The following is a 13,000-nucleotide window of genomic DNA, read 5'->3' on the forward strand; positions in this document are numbered from 1 at the left end:
AAAACGTCTCAAGTGTGCTTGTTTGGTATATAAAGTGTTACATAATCTTGCCCCCCTTCCGCTGCATGGCTTTTTCCAAAGACTTGAAAGCGGAGGTAGCACACGGGCCTCTGTAAATGGGGACTGTGTGATACCATTCATGCGTACCACTTTTGGACAAAACGTATTGTCAATAATAGGTGTAAACTCTGGAATAGTTTGCCCCTCCCAATAAGAGAGTGTCCTACATTCAACACCTTTAAAACTCACTTAAAACAGTGGCTTCTAGAAAACCAGAGATGTATTCATTTTTAATTGTCACACATTTATCACCCATACACTTTCACTGTTAAATTGAATGTAGTATAGATGTGGATGAACAATGTCTTCTCCATCATCTATTTCTGTTTTGTTTTGTTGTTAATGTATATGTCACAATTATGTGTATTTTTTCATTTATAGTGAATTAATGTTGTATTATTGTTGGCTGTCTTTATGTTAGTTTTATGTTACCTGCCTAGGGACTGCAGATGAAAAGTAGTTATTGTTACTAATTCTGGCATATTTACATGGTGTATATTTATACAACAATGTTCATGAATATGCATGGTCCCTATTAAATAGTTATTGTTACTAATTCTGGCTTATTTACATGGTGTATATTTATACAACAATGTTCATGAATATGCATGGTCCCTATTAAATAAACCAATAAAAAAAAATGGAATACAAAAGGCATTCATGTGATACATTGTGATACATTTTCAGTTTTAAGATTTCAAAAGTGTCAAGGCTGTTGTAGTGTTTTTAAAATGATAATTTTGTGAGTATTTCGAATGCAAATGCACATGCTTATTTTTCCCTGTAGGTGCCGGATGTGTGCGGTGACGTTCTTCAACAAATCAGACATGCAGATTCATGCCAAGTCGCACACGGAGGCGAAGCCGCACAAGTGTCCTCACTGCTCCAAATCCTTCGCCAACTCCAGCTACCTGTCCCAGCACATCCGCATCCACAGTGGCGCCAAACCCTACACCTGCTCCTACTGCCAGAAAACCTTCAGGCAGCTCAGCCACCTGCAGCAGCATACACGGTACGCATTGTGTGTGTGTGTGACTTACTAAAGGATGCACTGCTGCACCTGCTACAGGATGGAGCCAGCGCTTTGAGTAGTTGAGTAGTCGTGTTTTCGATTAGGATAAGCGTTTATCTTTTACTTTTTCCGTTCTCTCTTTCTCTTGATACCTTCATGTCCTTTCCCACCCTGGTGTGGTGACATTTGAGCTTGCACACACTTCTAGTGAAAAACGAGATAATATACTCTCTGCATATAGAAGCAGGTGTTTTTGTCTCATGCTAATCACATCACGCATCTGCTTGTCTTATTTCACACCAACTTTTGTTTCATTTACTTCTTTTGGAGTCCTTTATGTCCTGTTGACATTTTTGTGGCGCTGTATTCTACTTACTAAAGGATGCACTGCTGCACCTGCTACAGGATGGAGCCAGGGCTTTGAGTAGTTGAGTAGTCGTGTTTTCGATTAGGATAAGCGTTTATCTTTTACTTTTTCCGTTCTCTCTTTCTCTTGATACCTTCATGTCCTTTCCCACCCTGGTGCGGTGACATTTGAGCTTGCACACACTTCTAGTGAAAAACGAGATAATATACTCTCTGCATATAGAAGCAGGTGTTTTTGTCTCATGCTAATCACATCACGCATCTGCTTGTCTTATTTCACACCAACTTTTGTTTCATTTACTTCTTTTGGAGTCCTTTATGTCCTGTTGACATTTTTGTGGCGCTGTATTCTTGCAAAGCTTTTTTATTTAATGTTCTAAATCTGCTTTCTTGTGTGGACTGGGTAAAATATTGTTTTTCCAATTAATCAATCTTCATTTTATTCAAGATCGATCTTTTACTCTATGCATATGTGGTCAGTGTAGGCAGCTCTGTTGATTTTAAATAGATAAAAAAAATTATTTTAAAATATTGTGTTGCTCAGTATTTTGATTGAACGCTTGTATATTAAATCTTTTGATTTATACATATAAATATGGTTATATGATATGTATGTTTATAGACACATTCAAAGCTTTTCTATACTCTTTTATGGGAGTTTTCAGGAGTATACAATTTTACAATAATTTTGCATAGGACTGGGCGATATGGTCAAAAAAACTGTCAGGATAAAATTGTTCATATCAGTCGATATCGATAATTATCACAATAACCTTCAAATCTTTATTTCTTTTGGTTTAAAGGCAGATTTTTGCTCCTAAGTGAAAGTTGTAGAAACCAGACTGTTAATTGTAGTTTTAAACTACTCTTTATGATCAGAATATGACAGATACTTCACATTTTTGAATTCTTTACACTTTTCCTGTCATTTTTTCTTAAAATAGTTTCTTGATAAAAAAAGTTTCTTGATGTTCTAATAAGTAATACATTTTGCAGGGCAGGCTGCAATATTAATATTAAAAAAAATTGGTCCCTTAGAAATGCACATTTGACAGTGCGGATGCATGTTTATTTAATACTGTCCTGACTAAGTGTATGTATAATCCGCAAGACAAAATAATAGCTGAATTAAAAATAAAAAAGGAAAATCAATGTGTCAATAAGCAGCCCTGTTGTTTAGCTATTTGATGCAATGTCATGTAATATTCTGGGATATTTTTAACTACAGTTTATGAACTATTTCTTTGATGATATTAATTATCACAGACAATAATTTTAAATCATCCCTTAGTTTGTAAAAACTAATAGCAACTATATTAACCATAAATACACTTTAATTGAAGCCTAGCAGGCTGGAAGGCTTAAAAGCATGTAATTTTGTCTCCATTTGCTTCTGTATTATCTGTGTTTCTTCTCTACGTTATCTGGCTTGTGTCATGTCTTCTTTCCATGTCATTTCTATGCTGTTGGACAAGAAAGAGTCTTTAATTGAATTCCATCTTACTCTGCTTATCTTCTTCACGTCTGTTTCGTCTGCTCTGGTCTAAAGGCTCTGGCTCGTTTCATATTACCCGATAGTTAGGGAGGGGAAAGGAAGCTGGTGAGAGAGAGAATGAGAGAGAGAGAGGGTAAGATAAAGTGCCTTGTGTTTCTGTGTGCTGCGTTTCATAACTCAGACACCACAATGAGCACCGTCACATTGCTAAAAGCATGTAACCTGCGACATGTTTGATGATACGATCACGATTTGATCCAAGTAGGGCTCGTTTATTGATTCACTGGTAAATCTCTCTCTGTTTGTTTCTCTCTTTTCATCCCCTTCCCTTCATCCCTTGTTAGAAACCACACAGAGGGCAAACCGCACAAGTGTCCTCACTGCTCCAAATCGTTTGCCAACTCCAGCTACCTGTCCCAGCACATCCGCATCCACAGCGGCGCCAAACCCTACACCTGCTCCTACTGCCAGAAAACCTTCAGGCAGCTCAGTCACTTACAGCAGCATAACAGGTAACAGACAGGGACAGATAGAATCAGTAACCAACCGTATACAGCAGCCGTCCTGCTCTTCTCCTGGCTTCTCCTTTTCCCTTATTCCTTCCTCCTCTGTTGTCTGTCATGCTGTAGTTGAGATGATTTTGTAGGCTTCCTGGAAACATATTTTAGCACTGCAGAATGCATTCATGTGATCTTTACTTCAAACTTTCTAAAGAAAAGCTTCTGTTTTGTTTTGAAGGATTCATACTGGCGATCGGCCATACAAGTGTTCCCATCCCGGCTGTGAGAAAACATTTACCCAACTATCCAACCTCCAGGTAACCATCTTCAGCTGATTAATGGATGCTTCCACACATTTCAGCTTTCTACATAAGTGATTGAAACCCTGTGGTAGTAAAATGCTGTAACCGAATGATTTTACATGACCTTTGGTTCCATTGCGGACTGAACACTGTACTAAAATATGCAAACTTTCTTCTGTTACTATTCAAGAATTTCATATGCAGATGGAAGTCTAGTTCACTATTTTGGAAATTAATAACTCTTTGGTTCTTTTTAGTGAATAAAAAAAAACCGTATGAATTGGTCAAAGTGGTCACTGAGTTTATTGGACTGATTTACTGAACTGTAAATTAAATATTGTGTGGCTTGTGAGACTTTAAATTAGTGTACTAACTGGTTGTTTGTATGATAGTGTAATATTTTTTAAAATATTTTTAAGTGGCATTTTATTCAAATGAATTAATAAAAATTGTACAAGTTATTATATTTAGTATTTTTATTTCATATATACACTACTCTTTGGGGTCGGTAAGATTTGTTAATGTTTTTGAAAGAAGTCTCTTATCGTCATTAAGACTGCGTTTATTTGATCAAAATTTAAAATAACAGGTTTTTTTTGTATATGTTAAAATGTAATTTATTTCTGTGATCAACGCTGAATTTTCAGCATCATTACGCCAGTCTTCAGTGTCACATGATCCTTCAGAAATCATTCTAATATGCTGATTTGCTGCTCAAGAAAAATGTCTTCTTATTATTAATGATAAAAACAGTTGTGCTGCTTCATATTTTTATAGAAACTGATTATTTTATCAATAGAAAGTTCATTTCTATGAAACAAAGCATTTATTAGAAATGGAGAACTTTTGAAACATTTTAAATGTATTTACTGTCACTTTTGATCAATTCAATGCAACCTTGCTTAATTTCTTTTAAATAAAAAAACATACTGGCCTTTAACTTTTGAATGGTAGTAGTGACCAAATATTAGCGTGCATTTTTGTCATTAAAAGGTCTGTAAACATGCATTGTGCAAAAATTAGATTTTTTTTCAAATGTCTGTTAAAATCTGAAATTATCTTAGGGCACTTAAATGCATTACATTTGCATTACATTCTTCAGATTCCCATCCATAACTGACACTTAAGTTGTAATTGCATAAATCATTGCCATATATTCTTTTGTAAGTGTTGTTTATTAATTCAGACCATTATAAATATTTTAGCTTGTTAGCTACTTAGCAACATGTCGCTGTAACTGTCTCGAAAAATCTGCTTGTCAATTTCATGTTAACATTAACATCAAGGCTGCTGTCATGACATTTACTTGTTTTTTTCAGTCTCATCGAAGACAGCACAACAAGGACAAGCCATACAAATGTCACAATTGCAACCGCGGCTACACAGATGCGACCAGCTTAGAGGTTCACTTGTCTACACATACGGTGAAACACGCCAAACTCTTCTCCTGTGGCCTCTGCAACCGCGCCTACACATCTGTAAGATCCCACCCATGATACCTCAATCCTTGGTCCTCCATCTTGTCAATCTTCATTTTATTAAGCTAAAATTATAGATATGAGTTTGTTAGAGATGTCGAAAGTTTTAGATATTACGGTGTTAGGGCTATTTGATAATACTTAATCGCAATTATTTTGGACAATTCTCAATCATGATTATATTTGTCTTTTTTTTGGTCATTCATCAGAATTATTGCACTTCGACATAAGCACGAGTCAAGACTGGCTGTATTACACTTTCATTTGAGCAGAATATCTCAGCAGTGATTATTAAACTAACTTACATGTTTGCTGGTGTTTTTAGCTCATCAGAGTTTTTTCTGTAATGTAGGGAGAGCGCAAATGCATTTTCTCTTCACATGCAGTTTAACAATGTGCTTCATTCGTGTTACGGAAGTCGTCAGCAGCACTTTCTCAAGAAGGATTTGTCATTTTATTTCTAGATCGCAAAATCAACAATGTCACCAAAGAAGTGCATTTTCGGTTGTGAGTGATAGATAACCTTGTTCAGCTCTCCAAAGAACCCAGCATTAAAGGGATCATATGATGCTTTATTAAAGATCATTATTTTGTGTATTTGGTGTAACAGAATATGTTGACATGCTTTAATGTTCAAAAAACACATTATTTTTCAAATACTGTACATTATTGTAGGTCCTCTATGCCCCGCCTCTCTCAAACACTTCGTTTTCTACAAAGTCTCTCCTTCCGACAAGCGCAGTCTGCTTTATAATGGTTTTCTACAAGAAGAAAACTCTTCACATGCAGTTTAACAATGTGCTTCATTCGTGTTACGGAAGTCGTCAGCAGCACTTTCTCAAGAAGGATTTGTCATTTTATTTCTAGATCGCAAAATCAACAATGTCACCAAAGAAGTGCATTTTCGGTTGTGAGTGATAGATAACCTTGTTCAGCTCTCCAAAGAACCCAGCATTAAAGGGATCATATGATGCTTTTTTAAAGATCATTATTTGGTGTATTTGGTGTAACAGAATATGTTGACATGCTTTAATGTTCAAAAAACACATTCTTTTTCAAATACTGTACATTATTGTAGGTCCTCTATGCCCCGCCTCTCTCAAACACTTCGTTTTCTACAAAGTCTCTCCTTCCGACAAGCGCAGTCTGCTCTGATTGGCCAGCTGACCCAGTGCATTGTGATTGGCCGAACACCGCAAGCACTCGTCGGAAATGTAACGCCCCTTTCCATAATCGTGAGCTTCATCTTTCAAAATAAATGTAAAGACAGTAAATAAAGTCATTAGTTTTACCATCAGTTCAAGCCCGAAAGGGGAACAGTCACGTGACAGACTCAGTGATGAAGCTGGTCTCTCTCGCTCTCTCTCACACACACACACACACGATGCGCAAAACTCCGCATTTGAACAGTCAATAGCAAATACTTAAACTAATAACAAAACAGTAGCTGATTCAGAAGCGCCAGATTGTCATAGCAAAGTCAGAATTACCTCCTCTCCTAGGTTCACGAAACGGTCGTCCATAAAATGCATTGCTGTTCTGTTGTAAGTGATCTTAAAGATTCCTAAATGCATCTACTTCCGGAAGGCCAAATAAAGTGCTTTTGCTTTCGCCTAGAAACACACAGCGTCTCCCTGACATGCTGCTTCAACACTAACTGCAGTTACTGAAACCACGCCTTCTTTCTTTGCGTGCACATTTGGGCGGCATTATGCAAATATTTCCACATAGTGAGGTAGATATGTGGGGGCGTGTTAGAACGAGCCGTTTTAGGGGGGCATGGCAGAGTCTTAACTTTGATAAAGAATATCTCTTTGGTTTTGAGACTTTAGTCTTTGCTACTTCAGGGATCTTATCTATGCACAATCAGCTTGTAACACTCCAAAGAGAAGGGAAAACTTGAAAACGGATCATATGACCCCTTTAAGGGAATTATTTATGTCGATATCACAGCTTGCAGACGATCGCTAGGCAAAAGCTTTGCGTGCTCGTGACTCTTTAGCTTCACCCACAGCACGCCTCCAGGATCTTGTGGAGTGGTACAACTCTTGAAGTGGTACAACTCTATCTTTTATAAATCTGATAAAACTAAAGACTCTTCGTAGATATGTTGGATATGCAGTAGTACTCTCTAGGTCAGGGGTTCTCAACTCTGGCCCTCGAGGTCCACTGTCCTGCACAGTTTAGCTCCAATCCTAATCAAACAAACCTGCCAGTAACTTTGTAGTAATCCTGAATACCTTGATTAGCTTGTTCAGGTGAGTTTGATTAAGGTTGGAGCTAAACTCTGCAGGGAAGTGGACCTCGAGGGCCAGAGTTGAGAACCCCTGCTCTAGGTACTCAAGATGAACAGAAACTGTGTGTGTTATGTCCCCTTTAACATAAAATTGTCCTTCCACTTGGATTATGGTGCCAATGTCGTAGCATTTATGACCAGAGAAATGTGAGAGAATTTTGGATTTCGCTGGTGGTTTTTAAGGACGTTAAGCATTTCAGAATGTTGCAAGAAAGCAGCTCTGATTGAAATCTGATTGAACTTTTGAAATCTGGCAACCACAACCAGCTTGTGGTGGCTTGTTACCATAGACTGTATAAAACATGGACGTAGTGTCCGTGACGTCACCCGTAGGTTTTTGAAGAGCGTTTTTGAAGCTCAAAGTTGGCGGAGCCGGCCATCACCATCTTGGCAGCGCGTCACCACGCGTCACTCCCGGATAATCGAAAATGGGCAAAGAGGCGGGAGCTGGTTGCTGAAATCACGCCCACCTAGCTCGACGGTGGTGACAGCAGCGGCAATCCACCTGTCACTCAAGTGGCCACGCCCTTATTTATGCAGAACTTTAAGGCTTAATATAATTTAAACTCATGAGAAAAAAAAATTTACCCCCCCTCACAGTTGTCATGAAGGGCAAAATTAGCTATATAGACCAAAAGCACATTTTGTACCAGGCTGTAAACAATTTTTTTCTGCTGTAAAGTTGGGCATTTTAACATGGGGAGTCTATGGGACTGACTCCCTCTTGGAGCCAGCCTCTAGCGGCCAGTCGATGAATTGCAGTTTTAGTCACTTCCGTGTTGGTTTCACGAGAGAGCCCGGAAGGTTGCCGCTTGCTTGTTACCAGTTTAAGATAACGCAAATGCCAAATTAAAATGCAGTGCCTTCAGGATAAATAATCAGTGGGCAAATATTGCAGGTGATTTTGCCTAATAAATCGAGAGAAATCATGATTGAAAAATTATACATCATGCAGCCCTACTTAATGTTGACACATTTTTCTGTTTTTGTTATTTTTTAGGAGACGTACCTGATGAAACACATGCGAAAACACAACCCAGACCCTCTGACGGTAGCAGCCGCAGTAGCTGCCCAGCAAGCCCAGCAGGGCCAGAATCCGGCTCAGCCCTTGGGCGTGGGAAGCGGCAGGGGTCGCGGGCGAGGCAGGGGGGCCGGAGCGGGAACGGCGGCCCAAGCGCAGAACCAACCCAACCCCACCTCGCCAACCAGTTACTCTGTTACAGAGGGAATACCCTGCCCTTTCGACCTGCATCAGTACAAGACCGTGTCGGCTGGAGAGATCCAGTACAAACCAGTCACCGTGGCCGACCTGACGGCCCACAAAGACCTCTGCCTCACCGTCTCCACCTCTGCCATCCAGGTGGAGCACATGAACTCATAGAGAAACTTGAGGAGAATGAGAGTGAGGAGGTGGGGTGAGGAGAAACGGACCATGAATTGGATAGGAAATAAAACACTGCCTTGGGACAGAGGAGGTTTTGCAAATACAGACTGGCAGGAGGGGAGAGCAGGTTTGCAAATTGAGGAGAAAAGGAGAGATGGAGGAGCACATCAACTCTTATGAGTTGTTGTCTTTCTTTAGACTTGCTCTGCAGTGTCACAAAAAAGGCCTTAAACTGTCATGGTGGCTATTCTCAGTTAGCAGCTATTGAAATATACAATACCCAGCCCCAATTCTGTCCCTTTGGCCACTATGGATTGCAGCAGTCGGGTTACGGAAGTAAACATACCATTCATTTTCTCCATTGGGGAATTGATTTTTAGTAAATACAAACCATTGAAGACAGACCAACTGTGAGCTACAAGTGTAACGGGGCTGATGAGGCGTGAGACGTGTGGATCCATCTGCAAGCTTTTAATAGAGAGACGTGGTAAACAGGCAGGGTCAAACAATGGCAAACAGGTATATGGCGGGCAAAACACAAGAGTAGTCCTAGGGCTAGCGTAGGTCACCGATCGGCAGACAGAATCACAGGGGCGAGACGAGAGGGGAAAAAACAGGAAAACAGGCAAAGATCAAAAACCGCAAAAACAGGCAAGGCAAAACAAGGAAAACACAGAGACTCGGAAAGGGGTACAGGCTAAACAATACTCAGCAGAGAAAGGTGGTTAGAGTGGGTGTTATATAGTGAATGAGGTAATTAGAAACAGCTGTGTGTAATGAGTGCAATCAGGGCAGTGTGCAAATTGTGCAAAGAATGATGGGAAATGTAGTCCGGGGTGCTATGCAACAGTTTGTGTATCACGCCCACCTAGCTCGACGGTGGTGACAGCAGCGGCAATCCACCTGTCACTCAAGTGGCCACGCCCTTATTTATGCAGAACTTTAAGGCTTAATATAATTTAAACTCATGAGAAAAAAAAATTTACCCCCCCTCACAGTTGTCATGAAGGGCAAAATTAGCTATATAGACCAAAAGCACATTTTGTACCAGGCTGTAAACAATTTTTTTCTGCTGTAAAGTTGGGCATTTTAACATGGGGAGTCTATGGGACTGACTCCCTCTTGGAGCCAGCCTCTAGCGGCCAGTCGATGAATTGCAGTTTTAGTCACTTCCGTGTTGGTTTCACGAGAGAGCCCGGAAGGTTGCCGCTTGCTTGTTACCAGTTTAAGATAACGCAAATGCCAAATTAAAATGCAGTGCCTTCAGGATAAATAATCAGTGGGCAAATATTGCAGGTGATTTTGCCTAATAAATCGAGAGAAATCATGATTGAAAAATTATACATCATGCAGCCCTACTTAATGTTGACACATTTTTCTGTTTTTGTTATTTTTTAGGAGACGTACCTGATGAAACACATGCGAAAACACAACCCAGACCCTCTGACGGTAGCAGCCGCAGTAGCTGCCCAGCAAGCCCAGCAGGGCCAGAATCCGGCTCAGCCCTTGGGCGTGGGAAGCGGCAGGGGTCGCGGGCGAGGCAGGGGGGCCGGAGCGGGAACGGCGGCCCAAGCGCAGAACCAACCCAACCCCACCTCGCCAACCAGTTACTCTGTTACAGAGGGAATACCCTGCCCTTTCGACCTGCATCAGTACAAGACCGTGTCGGCTGGAGAGATCCAGTACAAACCAGTCACCGTGGCCGACCTGACGGCCCACAAAGACCTCTGCCTCACCGTCTCCACCTCTGCCATCCAGGTGGAGCACATGAACTCATAGAGAAACTTGAGGAGAATGAGAGTGAGGAGGTGGGGTGAGGAGAAACGGACCATGAATTGGATAGGAAATAAAACACTGCCTTGGGACAGAGGAGGTTTTGCAAATACAGACTGGCAGGAGGGGAGAGCAGGTTTGCAAATTGAGGAGAAAAGGAGAGATGGAGGAGCACATCAACTCTTATGAGTTGTTGTCTTTCTTTAGACTTGCTCTGCAGTGTCACAAAAAAGGCCTTAAACTGTCATGGTGGCTATTCTCAGTTAGCAGCTATTGAAATATACAATACCCAGCCCCAATTCTGTCCCTTTGGCCACTATGGATTGCAGCAGTCGGGTTACGGAAGTAAACATACCATTCATTTTCTCCATTGGGGAATTGATTTTTAGTAAATACAAACCATTGAAGACAGACCAACTGTGAGCTACAAGTGTAACGGGGCTGATGAGGCGTGAGACGTGTGGATCCATCTGCAAGCTTTTAATAGAGAGACGTGGTAAACAGGCAGGGTCAAACAATGGCAAACAGGTATATGGCGGGCAAAACACAAGAGTAGTCCTAGGGCTAGCGTAGGTCACCGATCGGCAGACAGAATCACAGGGGCGAGACGAGAGGGGAAAAAACAGGAAAACAGGCAAAGATCAAAAACCGCAAAAACAGGCAAGGCAAAACAAGGAAAACACAGAGACTCGGAAAGGGGTACAGGCTAAACAATACTCAGCAGAGAAAGGTGGTTAGAGTGGGTGTTATATAGTGAATGAGGTAATTAGAAACAGCTGTGTGTAATGAGTGCAATCAGGGCAGTGTGCAAATTGTGCAAAGAATGATGGGAAATGTAGTCCGGGGTGCTATGCAACAGTTTGTGTAGTGCGAGAGTCAATGTAATGGAAAGTGTGACATCTGGTGGTGAATAAACGGAAGTCCATGAACCGAATTCGTGACAACAAGGCTGTTAAAGGGACAGTTCACCCAAAAATGAAACTTTTGTCATAATTTATTCTCCCTCAAGTTGTTCCAAACCTGTATGTTAAACACCAAAGAAGATATTTTGAAGAATGTTAATATAATGTCATACTTCCTTCGGGAAAAACTACATTACCCATGATTCTGCAAAGAAATCTCCACCAATCTGTGCAAATCACCAAACGGCATAAGCTGTCAAGTATGCAGTTTAGTACTTTTGTCCCATTTTTAAATACTTTTTTGCTTCAAATCAAATTTTCTAGTGCCACGATTCACCATGTAGCTGGTTGGTTTGCTTCATGGCTTATAACTCTTCAACAAAGACTTGTTAAAATCTCCATGGAATAAATAAATGGGAAAAATCCTTTCAGCCAAGACCATTGAAAAAGTGGGCAAAAACCATGGTTTAAAAAACTGTACATTTTAAATTTGGCAGTCTGAAATGGCGATCTGTGAACCTCCCTCAGAATTTCTGACAATGTCATAATCGACTACTTAACTTGCCCATAAATACATCACCCTCAGTTTTTGCACATGATATTTTTAAATGATTCCATTTCAGACTTTTATCAGGAGACGGGATAATTGAGCAAGTGATTTTACATTAGTGACATTTTTTTCTCTACATGGCACATTTCTTCAGCACTACTAAGAGGAACAGATGAAACGAAAACAAAGGTTAATTTTGTTGCAGGGATTGTGCAAGATTGACTAAAAATGGACACTAGCCTTATAAATGGGTGATTGAGGTTACCAATGCCAGCTAACAAAGACTAGCTCATGCTTATATCAAGCTTTGAAAACCAGCAAGTTTACTATTTTCTCTAAGTTGTAAATGTTACAAATGCTGGTAAACGAGAAAATATGGACAAATACCACCAACATATCTCATAAATGAATTTTACAGAACTGCAACTTGGTTACATCACAAAGTATTTCACAGAAAGATGCACATATCTGCAGCTTTTGAGCAGGCTTAAAGCAATAGTTTACCCAAATGAAGTTAAATTACTTATGTTCTTCCAAATCTGACTTTGTACGCTCTTAAGAAGTTTTAATGCCTTTTATGACACTGCTTTGCAGGCCTGCTGATTGACATTTCAAGGAATTGTGCAACTGCTTTGTCACTACCAGCCGAGTCCTGTTGGAAAGAGGTGGCTAAGACTGCACTAAAGAATGGGGGGAAGGATAAACAGAAGCTAATGGTTTATGGGAGATGGCACTTAAATGAACTTTTTTATTCATCGTTTCTGATTTGTCATTACATTTTAGCCATTTATCATATGTATTTTTCTATTGTCCTTGTGTATGTATGTGTTTGAGTGTGCGACGGGTTGGTTGAAAGAGCATGTAAAAGAACATTTAAAGGAG

At 40.2% G+C, this 13,000-nt stretch overlaps 1 protein-coding gene across 1 annotated transcript in view; it reads left to right on the plus strand.

Annotated features, from left to right (window-relative positions):
- Nucleotides 1–9,349, plus strand: part of LOC107549826 (zinc finger protein 384-like) — an 18,452-nt gene extending 9,103 nt beyond the window's left edge. Inside the window, exons 7-11 of the mRNA XM_016230998.1 lie at nt 848–1,072; nt 3,278–3,445; nt 3,672–3,750; nt 5,055–5,213; nt 8,510–9,349. Coding sequence (XP_016086484.1) covers nt 848–1,072; nt 3,278–3,445; nt 3,672–3,750; nt 5,055–5,213; nt 8,510–8,890 — 1,012 coding nt within the window. The 3' untranslated portion in view covers nt 8,891–9,349. The remainder of the gene's footprint in view (nt 1–847; nt 1,073–3,277; nt 3,446–3,671; nt 3,751–5,054; nt 5,214–8,509) is intronic.
- The last annotated feature ends 3,651 nt before the right edge of the window (nt 9,350–13,000 follow it).

This window comes from Sinocyclocheilus grahami, unplaced genomic scaffold (assembly GCF_001515645.1).
Source record: "Sinocyclocheilus grahami isolate Dianchi unplaced genomic scaffold, SAMN03320097.WGS_v1.1 scaffold382.1, whole genome shotgun sequence".
NCBI classification, from domain to species: domain Eukaryota; kingdom Metazoa; phylum Chordata; class Actinopteri; order Cypriniformes; family Cyprinidae; genus Sinocyclocheilus; species Sinocyclocheilus grahami.